General features: G+C 42.7%; 2 protein-coding genes across 2 annotated transcripts; both read left to right on the forward strand.

Annotated features, from left to right (window-relative positions):
* The first annotated feature begins 8,034 nt into the window (after positions 1-8,034).
* On the forward strand, positions 8,035-13,941 carry dbnla (drebrin-like a). Its single transcript, XM_071466712.1, has 15 exons — positions 8,035-8,351; positions 8,483-8,538; positions 9,171-9,283; positions 9,373-9,447; positions 10,245-10,385; positions 10,475-10,552; positions 10,628-10,779; positions 11,528-11,582; positions 11,821-11,886; positions 11,978-12,089; positions 12,172-12,384; positions 12,731-12,784; positions 13,080-13,174; positions 13,265-13,334; positions 13,684-13,941. The coding sequence occupies exons 1-15, from the start codon at positions 8,269-8,271 to the stop codon at positions 13,818-13,820; spliced, it is 1,500 nt and encodes a 499-aa protein (XP_071322813.1). The 5' UTR covers positions 8,035-8,268; the 3' UTR covers positions 13,821-13,941.
* A 1,032-nt stretch (positions 13,942-14,973) lies between these two features.
* Positions 14,974-18,708, forward strand: cox5ba (cytochrome c oxidase subunit 5Ba). The gene is made up of 4 exons (XM_071466484.1): positions 14,974-15,142; positions 16,171-16,241; positions 17,475-17,574; positions 18,171-18,708. Exons 1-4 carry the CDS (start codon positions 15,037-15,039, stop codon positions 18,281-18,283), a joined length of 390 nt encoding a protein of 129 aa, XP_071322585.1. The 5' UTR covers positions 14,974-15,036; the 3' UTR covers positions 18,284-18,708.
* Positions 18,709-19,820: the final 1,112 nt, after the last annotated feature.

Genomic DNA, 19,820 nt, shown 5'->3' on the forward strand with positions numbered 1-19,820 from the left:
AGACTTCACAATGAAAACTGTTTATCATGTCTTCTGACTTAAAAAAGCAGTTACATGTCTGCGATTTTTCCCTTTTAGTGTTTTATCAGCTGCAAACAGAGAAGCAGAATAAACCTGGCACTGATTTTATTCACAGTCACTGAACATCTCCACTGTGTGAACATCTGTGTGAACATCTGTGTGAACATCTGTGTGAACATCTTCTCTCTCTGCTCTTGTCAGTGTCAGTCTAAATGTTCTCATGGTTCTCTGACGTTCCTTCCAGTTTCCTGTTATTTCGTCATTATTTATGAAATCATACTTTATAAATGTATTTATTTAATTATTCACAGAGATTTCAACATTTTATTCAAATAAATGGACCTTTTTAAAGAACAATAACTCCATATGTTCTTGCAGAAAAGCAAACCACTGGATAAACTGTAAGGATTTTTTTTTAAAGAAAAGTAGAGTATGGCAGATGTAGGGTTGATCTATATCTCTGATTGGTTCTTTCTTCTCTGATAAGACATATGATCAGTCATGTGACCAGCTGGCCGTGAGTAGGAGGAAGTCACTGATAAATGAGTCAAGCGGTTTTAACTGTTTCAAAAACACCTCACAACAACATACATGATTTTTTTCCCCATACAATTACACACACACACACACACACACACACACACACATCGCTGCCTCCACTTGCAACTCAATAGCAACTTCCCTGTGGAGAGCAATCTGATGGCAATTAGGATCCATTGCCTCGTAACCCTCCCTCTGAGTCTTTGTGTTTGTTTCTCCTGTTTCAAGCTTGTTCTGGACCCTCTTTGTTCCTAAAACCTACATTTATATACTGCTAATGACTGTGGAGACTTCATGCTGCCTCAGTTAAGTTTTTTATCCACATATTGAAGAAAAGGTTTAAAGTAACTCATCTGAAGTTCACTGATCTAAAATCACACAGTGGGGCGGCATCATGTCGGCTCTGTTTGGTTTGGTGTAAACATGCAAAGCTGGAATAATGAGGGTTCTTCTCAGCAGCCGTATAACAGCGTCTGTGTTTAAAGGAGGCAAAGGGGGGGATGTGATCTCATTTAAAAATGGCGATCATGTTACATATTTTCAGACAGTCTCTCCAGGGAGACATCAGGGTTTTCCCTTCTATCTGACCCTCTGACACTCAGTTTGGGAGCAGTGTAGATTAGTTGTAGTCCAGTTACATTTGTGGACAAATTTCTCTTCATTTCAGCTCCATGCATCGAGACAACAGAACTTTTCCAAGACTGTGTAAATATTAAAACGCCAGCTTGGTGTCTGAGTGTACGAGTGAAACTGAGCCGCCTCAAACCTGTGACATTAGTCGGCCCAGTGCAGGTCAGGGTCTGTGTGCTGCAGTAACAGTGACGTTAAGAAGATGACCTTTAGTCGTGTCTAACTTCCTCTGTGATCATTCATTTTAAATGTCAGTGCAGCTGAATACGCAGCAGAGCTGCTGTCGCTAACGTAGATTTATGCTGATTTTATCAGCCAGATGTTTGACTCGTTACCAGATGTTGACTGTGATGCATTTGTGTTGTTTCCTGAGTTTGAAGAAGAAAATATTAAATGAAACTGTCCACCAGTAAAAGACGAGGTCAGAGGTCGTCTGTCAGCAGGTTACTATGACCCACAGTTAGGTTCTGTTGCTAGGCGACATCTAGTGGTCGTAGTGATGATGACAGGAGCAAAGGGAAAAGTGCGGTGACGTAGTTTATAGAGCGACAAAGTCCACGTCAGGAGGAGGTTGGGGTGGATGGATGAATATGACCCAGGAGAGCGGTGTTCGATTCCCATGTGACAGGAGCAGTTTATGTTGTTTCTATCATCCATGACCGTTCGCTGTTATGACTGTAACCATGACAACAAAGATCATCTAATGTTGAGGAAGAACTTATTTTAACCCAAATCACCATCTTTTACTAAACCTGACCAAGACATGACCATCATGATAGTAACCATGGCAATAAATGTAGGTACGCCGCTCTCTGTGCAGTCCACGTGTTTATTATTGTAACCATGACAACCAACGTCCAGCACTGTTTCAGGAGACACTGCTGTGGGTCGTATCAGAAGGTGGTGGTGGTGGTTCACTGTGCACTGAGTCTCTGCTGAAATGAACTGGTAACACATAGTTTTCACATGAAAATACATTGTGAATTTTAGACAGCTTCATCTTTGAACCACATCCTTACAAACTGCATGTTTCAAACTGCAGCTCTTCCTTCATCCAAAAAAAAAAAAAAAACACATTACATCTGAATATAATCCTGGCAGTGATCAGTGATCATGTTTCTCTGAAAACATATTTATGAAAACAAACCAGCAGCATGACGGTCGTCTCCAGGAGAGGGGGCGGCAGCGTGAGGCCTCCCGGCCTGGTTCCCTCCAGCTGTCAGACTGAACGAGCCACATATTCATCCTTCCGCTTCGACTGTATTTGAGCTTCCTCCATTAAACACACAAAGCACACACTTGACTTCCTTGGAAACAAAAGAGGGATTTCCTCCCAGTCGACAGACCCTCGAACCTTAACACGCCCATTAATGTAGATATGCTATATAAGCATGGACGCATGTGTTTTCTCCTGCACTGCACACACTGCGGTGGAGGTCAGATACACATCCTACAGCAGGAGGCAGATCTGGGGGTTACAACTGAACTGAGGTATGCAGCCTCTTCCCTTTTCCCCCAGGTCCCACATAGCTCTGGGGGGAGAGGATCTTCACAGTCTGGACCTACGCCAGAGACTGAACCCTCTCTGTAATCCCCTCCTGTTGATACACACAGCTGCTGGTGTGTGTGTGTTGAGCGTACCATGGCTGTTTCAGTGTGTAGCCACAGTTTGTATATATATATTTTTTTCATTACTCTCAATCACACTGACAGGGCTGAAGAGGTCTGTCAGGGATGTGATGGATTTTTTTTGCTGAACTCTCCACTGACAGAAATCAACTGTGAACACTTGTAGGTTTCAGGTCCGTCGCCCCTTTTCCTGCTCGTAATGGTGGAAATGAAACCGGAGACCTGGGCGTATTCCTGAGAACAGATGTGGCCGTTCGCTCTCATTCTCATTTGAGTCTGTAGCAGAGTGGAGACAAAGAACACAGAAAGTCTTGAGTCTGTCTCATATCTACAGGTACAATTAAACTAAAAGTGAATGAGGTAATATTAGATAAAAGGAAGACTAACATTTTGTGAAATGTTCACTGTGTCTCACGACCAGATCCAGTCTCTGTACCTGTGTGCATCCAGTACCAGTGATGGAAGAAGCACTCGAATCCTTTATTGAGTAAAAGTACCAGTACGACAAAAATAAAACTAAAAACAAATCTATTCACGATCTTACTTATCTGAAAGTACAAAAATATTAAAGGTCCCATATTTTACACTGTGTTTTATCTGAAGTGTTGATCTCCATCAGAAGATATATCTGTGGTTTTAAGAACCAAAAACCATCTCAGTGTAGTTTCACATCTCCTCTCTCAGGCTTCTCTCTGGAGCTCTAGTAACAACAGGTCAGTCAGCCAATCAGAGGAGAGGATCTGAGCCTGAGCCCCTCTTCTGATTGGCTGATTGTTTTCTGAACGATTGATTAAAAATATCCTGCAAGGTTGGATGGTGGGTCCAGGTGGGCGGGGCTTGGAGCATGGCTGAGGGTGGTGACTGCTTTGTTGTGACATCACAAAGTTGCAGAAGTCCTGACGGCTGGTTTTAAGGCTCAGTTTCTGAATACAGGCTGTGTGCATTTCTCTGTGGACTGAGGCTTTGATACTTTCACAGTATTAATATAGAACCTAGACCTGCTTTATAATCACAAACACATGGACATCTACCTTTAGACTGTGTGGAGCTTTAAGTTATGTTTCATTAATTTCATTTCTTAAAAATCATACACTTGACCGTCATTCAAATGTTTCTCCAGATGCAGTCTCCTATCAACCCAAGCCGGTCAGACTGGTCCTGGTTTTCATGCTATCACATTACGTGTAATAGGTGGAGCCTCCTACAAGCTGCACACATGTTACTTTACTTTAAGGCTGTTCCCCTGCGGAGCCTGAACGTCACCACAGTCACCAGCATGTCAGAGTAGAAACGTCTGCAGGGACACGGGGGGAGCGATGATGCTCAGCTTCAGCCTGTGTTGAGAGAACAATTCAGTGGCTTGTGTGTGTGTGTGTGTGTGTGTGTGTGTGAGTGTGTTTACACAGCTCATTACAGCCCAGAAACAGAGAGGAAATGAGACACTGTAAAAGCCAAACTCTCACTGTGTAACCCCCACCCCCCCACCCTGCTGGATGAGACCTGCAGCTCTTTTACAAACTCCCTCCAAAATTAGAAAATGTCTCCTTCATGGTTCTTATATTTGTGAAGTTGTCTTTGTGTCGGGGGGTGGGGGGGCCTCTGACCTCTGTGCTGAGTTTAGTGTAAGAGAAACGTGCATGTGTGTCAGATGAAATGGTTGAGGACTGAGGTCATTGACAGCTGGAGTGAAAGGTTATTACTGGAGGGAGACAGCTGCTAAAAGAGGCTCTGTCTGCACCTGGAGTTCTGCATGAACGTCCTCCAAGACGTCAGCTCATCACATACTGAAAAAAACTACATTTGAACTTTTTCCCCCAAAACTTCAGCTTTATTTCTTTCATTTATTTCCTCGAACACACCCAGCTGTTCCCCATTGTGGTGTTTTCAACCACTGTATCTACATTCACAAACCAGCAGGAAGCAGTCAGCGTTTTACTGGGGCCTCATGTTATAAAATGTCACCATCATAACTCCTAATTATACTGAGCTGAAATGTTCTCAGATGAGGTGTGTGTATAATAATGTTTACACCACACACACACACACACACACACACACACACACACACACACACTCTACAGACCTCCTGCTGCTGCAGAGGTGTGAAGGAGAATGTTAATGTTACCTGTGACAGCAGAGCAGATAAGGGGGGGGGGCTGTGGGGGTAAAACTTTTCGGGGTGGGGGTTGAGGTGAGGGTGGATGGGTGGGGGGGGTGGGGGGTATGGGGGGGGACAAGAGGAAAGAAAGAAGGGGAGGATGGATGGAGGAGGGAGCTTATAGCCCCAGGGGGCAATTTGCTCATGAGCTTCAGTCCATCAATCAACCATTCATTTACTAACAGGATCGTCTGCCAGCCCCTCACACACTGAGCGTGTGTGTGTGTGTGTGTGTGTGTGTGTGTGTGTTAAGGTAAACACTGTGTAATTAAATGATTGTCAACAAGTAGTGTGGACACCGGAAAACTGGATTAACACTTACGAGCTTGTGATTGGTCCATTCAAATATTTACCTGTAATTTATTTGACATGAGCTGAGATTGGATCAGAAACTCAAACACAACTCTATTTATCATTTTATCATTATTTATATTATTCATCACTTAGTTTTTTGAAGCCGTGTTTTAAAACCAGCAAAACAAATCCACTGATCTATAGTTATATTCTTTGCTGTTATTACCTGTCGGGATGCAGTGATCTGATTGGTCAGTCTTTGACACCAGGCATTGCACCCTACCCCAGTGTCCATCCCTGCGAGGGGTGGGTCCACGAGGCAGGATCTCCATTTGTTTTTCCAGGCTGTGGCCCACGGGTGAAGCCCGGTCACCAGATTCTCACTGGTGGTTCAGGCATCTGGTTAGGTTCATTCCTGGGAGGAGAGCACAGGTGGAGCCAGACCGCGCTGGAGGGATTACATATCCCACCTGGCCTGGGAACGCCTCGGGATCCCCCAGGAGGAGCTGGAAAACGTTGCTGGAGAGAGGAACGTCTGGAATACCCTGCTCAGCCTGCTGCCACTGAGACCCGGAGTCTGAATCTCTGTGAGCGGGGGACACACGGAGACCAATCTTCAAAAAGGCTAATGCAGTGTGAAAAATGTCAGTCTCACTCATACAAACAGACACACAACACACCTGAGAGGTGAGGTGTGGCCAGTGAAGATAATCAGACTCATTTTATTTATTCCTCAGCATTAAATCAGAAACAATCAGAGATATGGACAAAGATTCAGAAACCAGGGTGAGACATGAGGAAGAACTGCTTATCAGATCACACACACACACACACACATGGTGCTATCACTATCAGTGCTCCAGGCTGTTTCACTGACCCTTCAGACAGGGAGTGATCTCAGTTCCTGCCATTGTACCAGTCAATGGCTGCTCCTGTTTCACATCTGTCACAGAGACAGAAACAGGCTCATCCATCACACTAACACTGTGACACACAGGGCTGGGCGACACGCACAAATACAGCATCACAAAATATCATTTTCAATGGGAACATAAACACATCCAACTTGTTTGTTAGAGCTGAAGGATTCACACAGATGATCAGGGTCACTGATGCTGCTGAGCTCAGCTGTTCGTGTGAAAAGTGAAGAATGAAAACAGAGGTTGAGAGAGAAGTGCTCACTTCCAAACAGCTGACCTCAGTCATGGTGTGAAGTGTGACCGATGGATCTTCTGTTGAGGAAAAGGCTCCAGCCACTTTGTCTGGAGCAGCCTCAGACTTTAAAGGTCCATATTTTACACTTTCCCTGTGTTTTATTTGAAGTGTTGATAATTATAAGAAGATATATTCTGGGTTTAAAGATTTTCTGATTTGCTGACTGTTTTCTCAGTGATCCATTCAAAATATAGTAGATTTCAGATAAATACTCAGATAAACCAAATCCTGCAAGGTTGGATAGTGGGCCAAGGTGGGTGGGGCTGAGGTGACTGCTTTGTTGTGACATCACAAAGTTCCAGAAGTCCTAACAGCTGGTTTTAAGGCTCAGTTTCTGAATACAGGCTGTGTGCATTTCTCTGTGGACTGAGGCTTTGATACTTTCACAGTATTAATATAGAACCTAGACCTGCTTTATAATCACAAACACATGGACATCCACCTTTAGACTGTGTGGAGCTTTAATGGGAACAAAGAAACCTCTTCAGGTGAGGTGGAAGGAGGAAATGTCCAGAGAGGCATCAGAAACCTCATGGTAACTGTAGTTTTTATCTATGTGTATAGCACTGTCACTGAGCCTGTTAGCATGTATCATGCATCTGATGAGGATGTAGTCCTCCATCAAACTGCCTGTGACCCTGCAGATCTCCAGAACGGTGACTGATACTGCAGGACACTGGAGCAGAGGATTACAGTGAAGCTGTCAGAGGTCAGAGGTCAGAGGTCAGAAAGTGTTGAGAGGCGCACTGTTGGTTTGAGTCTGCAGCACATGCACATGGGATTTGATGACATTAAGAAAAACTGTTTCATGTTGAGACAAATCACATGCTCTAATTTTTTTATTTTGTCCCTCATGGTTGAAGTGTTTACACTGATATATGTTATGTTAAAACTCCCCCTGGTGGTAAAATGTGTCTAATTTATTAGTTGGATTCTGGAGCAGTGTTTCCATCACTTTGTGAAATAAAACACACTGAAGAGAAACACTCAAAAAAAGTCTAAATATCAGAAAAAGTCTTGGTCTTGTCTGAGGAATAACAGTAGCTGTGAGGATAAAAGACTTCATGAATAAACGCATGAAGAGATGAAAACATCAGCTGTGTGGAGCAATGATGATGAGGAGGAGGCTGGAGTCTTCCTCACATTAACACATGAAACAAACAGACCTCCATCATCGTCTGATCTTTGACTGGATCTGTTAATGAGCTGTTCTTCTTCTGTGGTGGTTTAATGGCAGTGACCGGAGAATCTGAGTGTTTGATGAGAGGACTGATGTCTGTGTCAGCGGGAGTTAGCTTAGCTTAGCATGTACCCTAATACACATGATAACATATCAGTAGATGCTCCCTGCTCCTTGTCTGCATCTGTGCACAGCAGTCACACACACACACACACACACACACACACACACACACACACACACACATATGTGCATGTGTGTTTTCAGGTGCAGACTCTGCAGCTGATGATTGGTGAGTGTAACTCTGAGGTGAGTAACTGTAAGAATGTGGTTGATCAGGTTTTGATTTTCCTCCCTGACTGGTTCGACACTTCAGACCGGAGGAGAATCTGCTGTGGGAATCACAGTAAATCAGTGTCAGTCTTTCTGCTCTGAAACCAGGACTCTCCTCTGTGACACCCACCTGCACTTTCCTCTCTTTTCTCTCTCTGGGTTTTTGCCACATCTCCTGAGGCTGGTGGATCCGTGTGTGTGTGTGTGTGTGTGTGTGTGGGATTACTGGCAGCCTGTTTGGACCGTGAATGAGGAAACCTGGATTAAAATGGCAGTGAATCTGAGTAAAAACGGCGCTGCACTCATGGCTGCGTATAAAGAAGTGGTGGACGGCAAGTCAGATACAAACTGGTGAGTTTAATCGTTTGGAGAAAACAAGAGATGAGTCAGTTACAAACTTCACTTCCTTGTTGATTGAAGCTGGAATCATGTGTCTGTACACACCCCTGCATCACACTCCTCTCCTGTGACTCTGTTTTCAGGGTGCTGTTCACGTATGAAGGGAACAGTAACGATATTCGTCTGGCAGACAAGGGAGGTAAGACCTGGCTGATACTGAACTTCAATCACTTTAACTCACTTTTACTGCTCACAACTTTCACTTCTGTCAGTTTAATGTCCCTGGATTTCTAACCACTAATCACTGGTGTCAAGGTAAAGTCTGATTAATGGTTGAAGCTTTTGCTGTATTGTCTGCAGCCACGTTCAGACCTGCCTGCATCAGTTTTACTCTGACCAGAGACACATGTAGAAACAGATGCATAACATGTCACTGACTTTAAATTATTATATATCATATTATTGCTGTAATCAATCCTGCAGCATTTCACTGTTGGAGCTGCTCCAGGTTCAGCTGGAGGATATTATATATATTGGACAATGTGAGAAGTTCAGAGGGAACTGCTAACAACTCATCAACATCTGGAACATCTCACAGAGACACAACCACACACTGATTTCACAAACAGTCAGGAAGCCCCTGGATTAATCCTTAACACTGCAGCGTATTTCATCCCAGAACTGAAGAGGGCACTTGAGTAAATGTCCTCACTCACTGGTCAGTTCACTTCTCTGAAAAAGAGAGAGAAGGTCAGAGAAGCTAGAAAAAACCTGAATGTCTCATTATCTGTGTGTGTGTGTGTGTGTGTGTGTGTGTGTGTGTGTGTGTAGATGGTGGATTAGAGGAGATGGTGGAGGAGCTCAGCAGTGGGAAGGTGATGTACGCTTTCTGTCGTGTCCCGGACCCCAACTCTGGTCTGTCCAAATATGTCCTCATAAACTGGGTGAGACACACACACACACACACATTTCTGTTTGTCTTTACGTGTGTGTGTCCTTCCTTTGTGTGATCATACCTGTACGTGTACATCAGACAGGTGAAGGTGTGAAGGACTCTCGTAAAGGAATATGTGCGAACCACGTGAGCTCCATGGCCAGTTTCCTAAAGGTCAGTGTGACTTCGTTATTCTGATGATGATGATGATGATGATGATGATGATAATGATGATGATGATGATGATGAAACTGCTGGACTGTGTTTGTCTGTTTACTGATAAAAACAGTCACTTATATATAATTACTTATTGTGTCGTCCAAACACACACATCACACTCAACAACCTGTTGGTCACAACTGGAGAGAAACTGTCGTCATAGAGACACATGGTTAAATTCACAGTACACATACAGTATATAAGCTACATGTGTCCCCACATTATACACAGCACTTTATCAAAAGGCTTTAAATAAAGATATACAGGGACAAAGTGAAGCTGACACGACTGTGAGAGACAGACAGATGGAGACTTATTTCAGATCAGTGTTTCACAAACGGTGTTCCTGATGTTATGGAGAAAACAAACGCAAGTTTTGTCTCATTTTTAATATTGCAAATTTATTATTTTCCCTCCACTAAGTCTTTTATTTTCTTACTTTTCCTGTTCCTTCCTGGTTTGTTCTTGTTGATTTTTGAAGGTGTGGACATGTGTTAAGGTTTTTATTAATCTTGAGTCTTCATTCATCATCAGGTAATTGTTGCTCTTAGTGTGTTGATCTTAATAAACTGAGATAAGTGTGTAGTGATGAGTTCACTGAGCCTCATGAGAACAGCTGTGTGGTTTCTCTGTCAGCGGCTGAGGAACATGTTCAAGGCCCAGATTATGTGATAGGATTTCACAGCTTTCTGTGTGGGACATTATGAAACCGCGAGTCGCTGATTATCCCTGATGTGTGTGTGTGATCGCAGGGAGCCCATGTGACCATTAATGCCCGGGGGGAGGAGGACGTGGAGCCAGAGACCATCCTGGCAAAAGTGGCCAAAGCTTCTGGAGCGAACTTTAATTTCTACAAACAGACAGAGTACAGAGACGCACACCGAGGACCTGTGGTGAGGAGACACGCAGGGTCACATGTAGTTCAAGTGTAAGTTGATGTATAATTTCCAGTTTCACAGCTCATCCTCTGCTGATTGTTCAGGGTTCAGTTTATCAGAAAGTCAACGCTGTGGAGGAAATTCAACAAATCAAGAAGGACGACTTCTGGGACCAAACTCAGGTCTCTCTTTATATTCATCACACGTGAGAAGGACTGACCCTGAAACCTGACAATAACACGACTTTTCCTCCTCAGAGGGAGGAAGTGTCTCGTCGACAGGAGGAGCAGAGACGAGCAGAGCAGGAGAGACAGAGGCTGGAGAGGGAGAGGAGGGAGCTGGACGAGAGGCAGGCCAAGGAGAGGGAGAGGAAGGCGAAGGAGAGAGCCCAGCAGATCGAACAGGAGAGGTGAGGCTCGGTTAACACAGGGGCCCAGAACCACAGGGGCCCCAAACGCCCAACATTTACTACATATCATTTGGTTCTACGTCCTTTTATCAGCTTTTATCAAAAGTAAAATATCACCTCTGACAGGGCCTTCATCCTCCCCTCATCATCATCTGTCTTCAGAGGAACTAGACCTTCACTCTGTCTGTTTACATTTGTTTTAAAGTGTTTTATCAAACAGCTTCTGATTTTTTACTGGTGATTAATACACAAAAAACCTGCAGAATTATTTTCATTATCAATACATCTAACAAATATTTTCTTTAATCAGTTTATTGTAGTAAGAACTTGTTTCTCCCTGAAGCCTCAGTTAATATGTTCCAGTCAAAGACGCAGAGGTTGATGAAAACTAACAAATGTTCAGATTAAAGAAGCAAACTGAATTTTTTTTTTATATTTTCGCTTAAAAAACAACTTCAATTATTAATCAAAATTGCTGCCAATTAACTTTCTGTCACTAATCAATTAATTAACAAATTTTTACTTTCGAGTGCTGGTTGGTTTCTGTGTCTGTGGAAAATGACGGAGCCCAGTCAACTGTTTCTGCCCTGGGGCCCCTCAGGGCGTTAATGTGGCCCTGCAGATGCACAACAAGAAGAAAAAACACTTAACCAAAGAATCAAAGCAGCTGATTTGTACTTTGTGTGTGTGTGTGTGTGTGTGTGTGTGTGTGTGTGTGTGTGTGTGTGTGTGTGTGTGTGTGTGGCAGGATTGGTCAGAAGCAGAGAGAGGAGGAGGAACGACTGAGTGAGCAGCAGCGAATGGTGAGAGATTTAAGTTGGTCACATGTTCTTTCATCACCATGAACACACACACTGGAGCCCCTAACACTCACTACAGCACCAAGTATGGATTAATCCGCTGCAGAAAATAGTCCCCAACAAATGCTCTGTTTCCTCCTGCTGTTTAATGTCGAGGTTCCACATCTTTGACATGTTCCAGAGGCAAACTGCAGCTTCCACATTAAGACTGTTTAACATGAACATCACGTGTCTGTTTTAGAACCAGCCGGAAAAAGAAAACAGGAAGACGGGCATCAACTCTGCTGCGTCAGTGCAGAAAGCTAATGTGAGAATAAACAAAGCATCAAACCTGTGAATGAATTATTATGTCATCATGTGAAGACGTTTCCTGGTTTTGATCTCTCTGTCGTTGACAGGAGGCCAAATCACTGATTTCTCAGAGGTCATTTAATCCAAGAGACATATTCAAGCAGAGGGAGCAGAGCTTTGAGGCCAGCGACCGAGCATCTCTCGCCGCGCCCAAACCTGGTAAACAACACAGACCCAGCCTAAATAATGTGATGAAACAGGAAGTGACTCACCACACTGATGTCTTCACTGCCTCCTCCAGGGAGGCTGCAGAGTCCGTTTGTATCTCAGAAATCCTTCGAGAGGGAAACCCCGGCACAGCCTCAGCAGCCACGAGCTCCAGCTGTGGTCCCGGCCTCCTACACGACCCCCCTGTCTCCTGTCACACCTGTCTCACCTGTGCTGTCTTACTCACCTGCTGCAGCTGTGTCCCATGCACCAGCAGAGAGCCCGGCCTCACCTGTTCAGCCTGCAGGTCAGACACACAACAAACCCTGTCTCCCTCTGGGGGATGATGACGTTACTGTTCCTGTTGGGTGTAAATGTGCTGAGTCTGCCGAGGCCTGGGCCCATCCCGGCCCACCCTCGGCTGCACACCTGTTTCACATCACGTCACAGTCACCTGAGCAGGAGCCTGAAACTCAGACTCTGTCTATTTACTGAACCAAGAGTTGGCTTTTATTAGAATATTTCTGACTTGAACAGTGAGATTTCCACAGATTCTCGCCTGCAGCAGGACCAGTGTCCGACAGGTAGATCATAATGGCTGAGTGATCAGACTCTGTTTCTGTCATTTATCCACACATACACGACTTCCACAGAGGAGGAGGAGTGGTCCGACGAGTTTGATGACGATGCAGAGGAAGCGGCTCCAGGTACGATGTCTGATCTGTCAGCCAATGATATCAACGAACTCATGCTGAGCATTTACAACTTTAAACAACTCCTCGATCAGTAATCAACTAAATTTCATCAATTACTGAACTTAACCACAAATGTGAGGTGCTGATTTTATAACTGACAAATTGTTTAAATTGTTTTTCAAGCAGAAATGGAAAAACATTTCATGAAGTCATCTCTCGAAATTAGTTTTGCTGCCTTTCTTTGTCGTAAGTTACAGTAAACTCTGATCACTGAGTCATTAATGTCAACGATTCACCTGCTCTACAGAGGAGCTTCCAGCTCATGATGACCTGTATACAGCGGGGGAACCCGTGGCAACACAGGAGGAGCTGTATGAAAATGTTCATGAGCAGCAGCACACAGTGAGTCTGGAGCTCAGGTTACTGTCCATGTGAAAACTTCACGGTTTGAAAATGATGTGAAATGTTCTGATAATTTGTTTTAAATATGAGGCTGAAGAAAAGGAGGCAGATACCAATGGACAGAACATCTGTGCCAGAGCGCTGTACGACTACCAGGCTGGTACGCACACACACACACACACACACACACACACACACACACACACACACACACACACTCATTCCTGCAGAACTTCAAACTGGGCTGATGTAGGATCATTTAGGATGATTAAAAAAATGACACATACTCATTAAACCTGACTATAAGGATGTAACATTTATATTTTGACTTTGGTTTATGTTTTTACTAAATTCCTAAATGTTCCTGGTGGGTGAAAGAGCTCAGTGACGACCAGATGCACAGAGGAAAATCCTAAAAATGCTTTACAGTATTTCAACGTTTGTGTCTACTCAGGTTTTTTATGTGTAAATTGAAAATGTGTGATGTTGTTTATTTCACTCCTGCACAGCGGACGACACTGAGATCACCTTTGACCCTGACGACATCATAACCGGGATAGACATGCTGGACGAGGGCTGGTGGAGAGGTTACGGACCGGACGGACACTACGGCATGTTTCCCGCCAATTATGTGGAGCTTCTCTAACTTTCCCTTCATGTTAATCACAAAGTTCTGGTGCAAACATTTTATGATGCTGAAAACCAATCAGCTGACAGACAGGAAGTGACTAAATATTTCTCATAAATAAACTTGTTTGTCATGTCTCTGTTCAAATCTCTCATTGTCTCACATCACTGGATTCACAGTCACAGTAAATACTGTAAATCTTAATCTGGATCTGACACGTGTGCAAAGGAAGCCACAAAAAGAATCAAAGAAGTGACATCACAGAAAACTTTAGTCAAACAGAAATGAAAACCATAATTGAAAAAGTGTAAGTTAAAAGGAAGGAGGCAGAAGCAGGAAGCAGAGAAGAAGAGGGTTGATTTTTATTCAAAGGGGAGTTGGTACAATGAGAAGCACAATGAGCAGTGAGGTCCAGACCATCCAGGTTTGATCATTCAGGGTTAAACTGATTTAAAAGGGTAAAGCAGATACAGGAAGCTGATGGAGAAGAAAACAAGGTCGGGTCTGATGACACTGTACATGTTTCACATTGACATGGCGGCGTGTTCCCTGTCACTGTGTCTTAGAAACAAACCTGGTTCCTTTATTTCTTGTTAGAAATGAGCTAAAGTGTAGTTGGATTCACTCCAGTCCAGCTGGTGGCGGTAAGGATCCTCACCACGCAGGTGACCCCCCGGCTCGGCCCCAGAGCCGGGGGGGAGGACGGACCAGGCCCACTCAGGACAGGGCCAGAGGAGCCGCACTGTGTGTTTCAGCCCGTGTCAGCACTGAGGATGTTTCCATGCTTTGTTCAGGAGCACTTCCGGCTCTGTGTGTCTCCTGTCTCAGTGGATGAGTCCTCATCTGTCTCTGAACCCCAGCCGTCGCTTTACATGGTACACATGCTGCTCTATACTCTATAAACTTAATATAAAATAAGGATAATGACGAAGTCATGACGGAAATGAGAATACATCGATAATGTTTGATTTCCCATTATAATTGATTCAGGTTTTTTTCTAGAAAAAGTGCAGTTAATGTTTAACGTCAGTAAAAACACACGTTATATTTTAATTCTGTGAATGTACATCACGGAGTCCGTCATAGTAATACTGAGTAATATATAGACCTCTTTTACATTTTTGTTTTTTTAATACCTTTTTTAAGCAATAAATGACGTTTAAACCGAGCGACGGGACAATAAAACTACGTCACCACAGCGCGACCGGAGTGTGGTGTCAGTGAAGAAGGCGAAATGGCTGCAAGGTTACTGCTCCGCTCGACTCTTAGAGCCGCTACAAGCTGCCGGGCTGCCCGGGCCGCCCGGGTCCCTGCTCTGACCCGCAGCATGGCGTCTGGAGGTGAGGAGGAAACCGTCACGGAGACGTAGAAACCTTAAAAAAACGGTGAAATCTGATGTAAAACGGCGGTTTGTCCGCGGCGAGCACAGGCGGAAGACGGCCCGTCGCCCGCTAGCCGGGTAGCATTGACAGCGTTAGCAGCGCTGTAGCAGCGAAAGGTCAAACGTGAGTTTTAGTAAAAAGCGTTAAATAGGAGACTCAGCGGCGGCTACAGACGTTTAAGAGGGTTTTGTGTTTGTAGTGAGAGTTTTACCGGGTAGAAAACCGCGATATCTTTACGTGTATTAATGAAAACCCGCTCAGCTAACGTTAGCTAAACTGTGCTAACGATGGTGTCAAAGTGGACAACGCAACCTCAGAGATGAAAACTAAAACTTTGAAGGTTTCTGTTAATTAGGTTTATAGACTAATAAAGTTAGACCAGGCCGGTTAAAATGTACAGAGCTTTAAAACAACAAGGTCATTAAGTACACACGACGCACGAAGGTTTCTAAAGGAACAACTCATAATAAAAAGGTTTTTAAATAATGATCCAGAATAAAAGTCCGTGCTGTAGTAAAATGATGTTTATAGTGACAGTTTCAGTTACAGTTGTCTGGAAACGTTTTGATAAGTTTCATAGTAGTTTGATTCTTCTGAAGGTAAAAGTGAATCAACCCCTGCAGCACAAACAGATTCTCTAAATGTTCTGTTACTGTTATTTCATCTACTTAAAACACAGAAAAATAACCAGTAACTGTGCTAATTTAGTACTTATTAAATCCCTGTTTTTTAGCAGGTGAAAATAACAGAATATGTCAGTGTCTCATCTCCTGGGCTCTACTGCGAACTCTGCTAATTGTTGGAAACCCAACATGTTTCATTTTCCCCAAGGTTGTTTTGGAATAATATTCACAGCATTTAATCGTTAGCTCAAATAATGATGAGGGCTAACGATAACTTAATGCTGTATGTTGTTGAATTTGACGTCTAGTCTGCTGCCCTCGCCTCCTCCTCTTTCTCAGACGTGTTTTCATTTATGTCTGCAGGGATTCCCACTGATGAGGAGCAGGCCACTGGACTGGAGAGGATCATCATGGAGTCCATGAAGGAGGGAAAAGTATGATAATGTGTCTGTTTTCTGTGCCTGTCAGTTAATTAATCAAACTTAGTGTTGCACCTGTCATACAGATTAATTCAATTTGAAGAGATAATAAGACATGACAAATGTAAACATCAAAGATAAGAAAGAAAAATGACGAATGATGAAATTTAACTCATTAACAGTAAGAGATAAATGACAATAATAAATCAATAGATGGAATAAAAACACTGTAAAACACAAAATTAATTAAAGCTTTAACTCTGCAAATGAGATGATTACTTTCATTATCATCTCATTTACCAGTTATTTTCTTTATTAATTGATTAATCATTTAGAGTTTAGTTTCCCAGAGGCCAAGATGAGGTCTTCAGAAGTCTCATTATTTAACCAACATAAAAAGAAGCAGGAAATATTCACATGTTTGAGGCTGTAACAACAAATATTTGAGCAGATTTAAACAATGACTTAAAAGATTAAATGAATATTAAAATATGTGATTATTTTTCTGTTAATTAATTGACTAATAGTTTTAGTTGTAAGATAAGATTATGAAATAAAATAATGGCTCTAAATCAAAATGAGTGTTAATACATTTTATACTTGATCATAAACTACTTACAGATGAATATTAATTAAGTGATTAGATGATTTGGATTTACACCATCTTCACTGTTTTCTAACTGAAGTCATGAATTACACAGATAAAGAGTTGAGTTCAGCCGTATGCAGTGTGAGCTCTTTGATAAAGATCACAGCAGGTAGACCGATCAATGCGTCCACGGCCGGGTCCTGGATAAGCTGCAGAAAATGGATGTGGGGATATCCACACGGTCGCCTGTGGAGGCGGCGTATTGATCTCAATCTCTTACCCTGCGGCTACGATACTTCACACAGGCTGCTCCAGTTTTAAATAATTAGTCTTTTAGGAGATAAGAAATGTCCGGAGCCGGTTGATGGTGACTCTGGAGCCTGTTATCTGAGCCCAGCAGCCGTGTTCTGCCACAGTCTGGGAAATGAACTTCACTTATCTCACATGAGTTATTTTACTTGTTTTCTCTGCTGGGACGTCTCTGAGCACAGGGGGGTAATGAACTTCGATTGCCACATTGTTCAGTCTGTGACGTCTGGACCACTGTCTAAGTGCAGTGTTTTATTAATGACAATAATTAATCCTGGTTACACACAGAGCTACAGATTGACCTGTTGAAGATCAGCTGATGTGAGCGATTCTAATCCCTCCTATTTCAGGATCCCTACAACATGTTGAAGCCAAAGGCCTACAGCGGCACCAAGGACGATCCAAACATCGTTCCCTCCATCACAAACAAGAGGATTGTGGGATGTGTTTGTAAGTTTCTTTAAGTCCTGAGCATTATCTGGTTTGGATGAGTGAGGCTTTAAAGCTTCGTTCAGTCTGTACTATAACACAACAGTAAAGCCTCATAAGAATTTAACCTTATTTCATTTTCAGATTATTTTTCTGAGGTGTCTCAAGATGTGCACAGTTTCATACAGAATAAAACATTTAACCAAACGACAGAACAGATCAGCAGGACCTGTGCACTGTGCGGTCCCATCTACATCCTGTGTTATATGTAGTCAGTTTGTGTGTTGTTTATACTGTAGGTTAGATTATTATTTCTTTTCTGTGCCCCTATATATTCTCTCTATTGTCTCAAATATAACTTAAAAATGTATATATGGCGCCATCCACCATAACTGATAACTGAACTAATTAAAAAAATGTAAATATATGAAATCTGAAAAAAAATGTACTTCACTGTGAAATGGAGACTTATCAGTCAAAAAGTAGTTTTAATGCTCCCATAATGCATCTCTCTGTGGTCCCATTATGCAACATCTCCTAATATTGAGATTAAATGTTAAAGGACTTTTGCCTCTTTGTGTTTGCGTCTCTCACGTCGTCTCACTTCCTGTCTGCAGGTGAAGAAGACAACACAGCTGTGGTCTGGTTCTGGATCCACGAGGGCGAGGCCCAGCGCTGCCCATCCTGTGGCTCCTACTACAAACTGGTCCACTATGACCTCCCCCACTAACTTATCAGAGCTCTGTTATTATAGACATGTATCTCACAGCTGTGTGTCTGCACAGCGTTGTTTGCTTCTTCGTGAAATATTCCTTCAGAACGAGGTGAAGAAGAATCAGACGTTTTCATTCTTCAATCTCCAGGAAGTTTATTCAGGAACATTCCTGGCACTGTATTTCCTGGTCTTAGTGTATGAGTCCCCGTCTGATTGGTCTTTGACGCGTTCTGTCTCAGTACTTGATCCACCTGCTAACCTCATCAGTCTTTGCTTTACATGTTACCTTTACAGAGGGATCAGATGTGGTTTGGGACACAACTGTTTCTTTCCAAACATTTCCATTCAGCTGCAGTTTACATTGACACATGTACTGTACACTGTTACACTCGGTCCACTTACTCCTTTTATTGAACAAATAAAGTCTTCAACTTAAATCATCCTGCTCTGAATCTGACTCTGTTGTCGTGCACAGTTCTCTGTGGCTGGAGAGAAGATCGAGGCAAACAAATACCCGCAACATGGCTGACCTCAGATCAGCGGTCAGTACATGTGTTCATGGTGACAGTTGAAGTGTTGGACTGGAGGGTTCCCACAGATCCTTGAAATCATTGAAAGTTTGTAAATTTGAAAACCAAATCAAGTTTGAATTTGATGTTTAATGTGTGGGAACCATGAGTCTGTTAGTCTTTATTTTTATTATTGTCAAATGAGTTTTAGTCCGTCACAATACTTCCTCCTCTGTCTGTGGCTCTCAGCTTTGAGCCCATTGGTTCCTACTGAAGACACAGATCTTTAAATACACTTTACAAATACAGATTTTCAGAAGAGCTCAGTAATGTACTGAAACAGCTGCTCTGTAGTTTTTAATCAAACAAAGGGAGGAAATGTTGCATTTGTTGGGGACTATTTTCAGCAGAGGATGAATCCATATCAGAATTTAACAACTGGTTGCTTGAGGTGAAGCTATAACAATTATTTTTCATTTTATCTGCTAAATTGATTGATTGGTTTGTATAAATTGAGAAAACAGCAAAGCACTTGTCACAATGACCCAAAGTGAAACCTTCACACTGTTTGTGTCCAGACCTCAGGATTATTATTAAAAAGAAAAAACAGTAAATCTTCACTTTAAGAAGCTGAAACCATGAAATGTTTTTACATGAAAAACGACTTGATGATCAGAGTAGTTGCCAGTAAATCTTGTTTTTCAGTCAGTTACTGGTTTCAGATCTATTTGTATATACTGGTGGGTGGTTTGATGAAAATCATATTTTATATGCTCTTCATATGTTGTGTTTGTCAAAATGTTAATTTATAAAGTTACTAAAGTCGTCAGATAAATGTCGTGAAGGAAAAATATTTTTGTATGAAATGGAGTAAATTTATAAAGAAGCATGAAAATAAAATAAAACTAAATGTACCTCCAGTTTGTGCTTATGTACAGTTCACACAGCCGGACCTTTAACATGCTGTGAACTGTCCAGCTTCATGTGTAAACCAGTGTGTCACTGCTGACCAGCAGAGGGCACCATTCACAAACTTTCTGCTC

This window comes from Trachinotus anak, unplaced genomic scaffold (genome assembly GCF_046630095.1).
Source record: "Trachinotus anak isolate AG129_WGS33_773 ecotype Australia unplaced genomic scaffold, CSIRO_AGI_Tana_v1 ptg000028l, whole genome shotgun sequence".
In the NCBI taxonomy this organism is placed as follows: Eukaryota; Metazoa; Chordata; class Actinopteri; order Carangiformes; family Carangidae; genus Trachinotus; species Trachinotus anak.

What these genes read in the sequence shown, in the direction of transcription:
- dbnla (XM_071466712.1), top strand. Translation starts at nt 8,269, where the DNA reads ATGGCAGTGAATCTGAGTAAAAACGGCGCTGCACTCATGGCTGCGTAT. An exon ending in CGTCAGTGCAGAAAGCTAAT is followed by an intron (nt 11,887 to 11,977) that starts GTGAGAATAAAC and finishes TGTCGTTGACAG; the next exon opens with GAGGCCAAATCACTGATTTC. An exon ending in GCTGTACGACTACCAGGCTG is followed by an intron (nt 13,335 to 13,683) that starts GTACGCACACAC and finishes ACTCCTGCACAG; the next exon opens with CGGACGACACTGAGATCACC.
- cox5ba (XM_071466484.1), top strand. Translation starts at nt 15,037, where the DNA reads ATGGCTGCAAGGTTACTGCTCCGCTCGACTCTTAGAGCCGCTACAAGC. An exon ending in CCGCAGCATGGCGTCTGGAG is followed by an intron (nt 15,143 to 16,170) that starts GTGAGGAGGAAA and finishes TTATGTCTGCAG; the next exon opens with GGATTCCCACTGATGAGGAG. An exon ending in GAGGATTGTGGGATGTGTTT is followed by an intron (nt 17,575 to 18,170) that starts GTAAGTTTCTTT and finishes TCCTGTCTGCAG; the next exon opens with GTGAAGAAGACAACACAGCT.